We start from the raw sequence: 2,560 nt of genomic DNA, 5'->3' as shown, positions 1-2,560 counted from the left end.
AGTTTAAATTGTTCAGTTAAACCGTACTTGCTTGAAACTGGACATCCTTAGGAAAGACTGTATTAGTCAATACAGTAATGGCCCATGTACGATCTTGAGAGATTTCTCAAAAATATCAGCCTTGAGTTTTTTTCTTGCTAACAGCTGTGCTAAAGGTAATGTTTTAAACAAGAAGAATGTGGTATAGATCTTCAGCGATATCTTTCTTTAAAATTTTTCTTATAATTAGCTTTTAGATTAACACAATGATAGATTTTTATCATTATATATTCATGCATATAAATCACTCTAATTATCTTGTATTTGTTTCATTTGATTATTGCTATAATTTTCCTTTCCTCACTTTTACTTTCTTCTGTTTGTAGCCACTTGATTTGTTTCCTCATCATACACATTCCGAGAAAACTATTTGTCACATTACCTAAGATCTCTTTTAATAATGTAACTTATGTTCTACTGAAATAAGAGCAATCCAACCCCAAAGCAGTAGATACCAAATAATAATAATAATAATAATAATAATAATAATAATAATAATAATAATGATAATAATTAAAACATGGTATTCATGAATGAAACAGAGAAAAGAATATTTAGAGTTGGTCAAAGGAGTGGTTCTTTGAAAATTAAGAACAAGATGAATACACTGTAAACTACACACTCTATCTTGACATATGACATTACATTTGTAGGCTCAACAAAATCCTCTTGGGGGAAGGAGTTAACAGAAGATGTATGGGAATCATTGGAAGAAGAAGTAGAAATAGTTATCTCTGGGAAAAATAAAGATGATATGATTAATTCCATGGTGAACTGATGGTCAAGATCACAACTTCATTGCAGTGTCTGTTCAAGACCTTTAATCAGTAAATCAAGACTTTTAAGAGGGTCCATGGGACAGAGAAGCAATGTCACAGAGTTTATTCTCCTGGGCCTCACTCAAGATCATGCTGGACAAAGAGCATTGTTTGTCATGTTTTTATTCATCTACATTGTGACTATAGTAGGTAACCTGCTCATTGTGGGGACAGTCATAGCCAGTCCCTCCTTAGGGACTCCAATGTACTTCTTCCTTGCGTATCTGTCACTTCTGGATACTGTTTATTCCACTTCTATTTCACCCAAGTTGATGGTAGACTTGCTATGTGATAGAAAAACAATTTCCTTTTCAGCTTGCATGACTCAGCTCTTTTTAGAGCACCTACTTGGTGGTGCTGAGGTCTTCCTTCTAATGGTGATGGCCTATGATCGTTATGTGGCCATCTGTAAACCTCTGCATTATTTGATCATCATGAATAGGCGGGCTTGCTTCCTCCTATTGGTGGTTTCTTGGGCTGGAGGCCTTGCACACTCTGTAGTTCAACTTCTTTTTGTATACAACCTTCCCTTTTGTGGTCCAAATGTCATTGACCATTTTATCTGTGACATGTACCCATTATTAGGACTTGCATGCATGGATACATATTTTATTGGCCTCACTGTGGTTGCCAATGGTGGAGCAATATGTATTTTAGTCTTTATCATTCTTATAATTTCCTATGGAATCATTCTAAGATCTCTTAAGACTCACAGTCAGGAAGGGAGACGCAAAGCTCTGTCCACCTGCAGCTCCCACATTCTGGTGGTTGTCTGCTTTTTTATTCCCTGTATTTTCATGTATGTTAGACCTGTCTCCAACTTTCCTATTGATAAATCTATTACTGTTTTTTACACAATTGTCACTCCTATTTTGAATCCCTTAATATATGCCTTGAGAAATTCAGAGATGAAAAAGTCTATGGAAAAGCTATTATGTGAGATTTTCCCTAGAAATAGAATAATAATGTCTTTTCACTGATGCTGTTAGCAATTCAAACAACAAAAGGCAACCAGTTTTAAGCAGTTATGGTAGAATTTATTCAATGTATCTATATGGATAATTTTCTTTAGCGAAATCCATAAGAATAAAATATTGAAATAATCACTTGAGATTAAAATTAAGTCTATGGCTATACCACTGTGAATGTTCCTGATCTCATCTAAGATTAGAATCAGTTCAATGGATAATTTATGGAATATCAATAAAGGACATAAGCCTTATTAAATTAAAAGAAAAATTACACTCATTGAATTTTATTTTTCTTAGTTATGATGAAAAAAGGCATTAGAATAAAGTGATTCATTTCATTTTTTTCTCCAGTGAAGAAAGAACATTTTTTTAAATCTATATCTCACCATTGAAACTATTGATAATAGATACATTTCTGGAACCAAAGAGATGTTCAGAAACTGAATTGCTCATTATTCTATCAACATACCTGATTACATAACCACTTGTTCAGGGTTTTAGGCTTACTCTTGCTACTTCAGTGTTTTTATCTCTCTAGTTCATGGCATAGTCATATACCTCATATAAAGGCTGGATGAAGCAATCCAGTAGGAGGAAAAGGGTCTCAAAAGAGGGCAAAAGAGTCAGAGATATCTCCTGTACTGGGTGGTTTTATGTGACAACCTTACACGAGGTAAAAGTCATCAAAGAAGAGAGAGCCTCAGATGAGAAAATGCCTCCATGGCACACAGC

The 2,560-nt window shown here is 34.3% G+C and overlaps 1 protein-coding gene across 1 annotated transcript; it reads left to right on the top strand.

Annotated features, from left to right (window-relative positions):
* The first annotated feature begins 892 nt into the window (after positions 1–892).
* Positions 893–1,837, top strand: LOC116090431 (olfactory receptor 4A16-like). Its single transcript, XM_031370895.1, has one exon. It carries the CDS (start codon positions 893–895, stop codon positions 1,835–1,837), a length of 945 nt encoding a protein of 314 aa, XP_031226755.1.
* The last annotated feature ends 723 nt before the right edge of the window (positions 1,838–2,560 follow it).

Source organism: Mastomys coucha, unplaced genomic scaffold (genome assembly GCF_008632895.1).
Source record: "Mastomys coucha isolate ucsf_1 unplaced genomic scaffold, UCSF_Mcou_1 pScaffold15, whole genome shotgun sequence".
Taxonomy (NCBI): Eukaryota; Metazoa; Chordata; class Mammalia; order Rodentia; family Muridae; genus Mastomys; species Mastomys coucha.
Note: the sequence above shows the minus strand (reverse complement) of the source record. Positions and strands in the feature narration are given on the sequence as shown.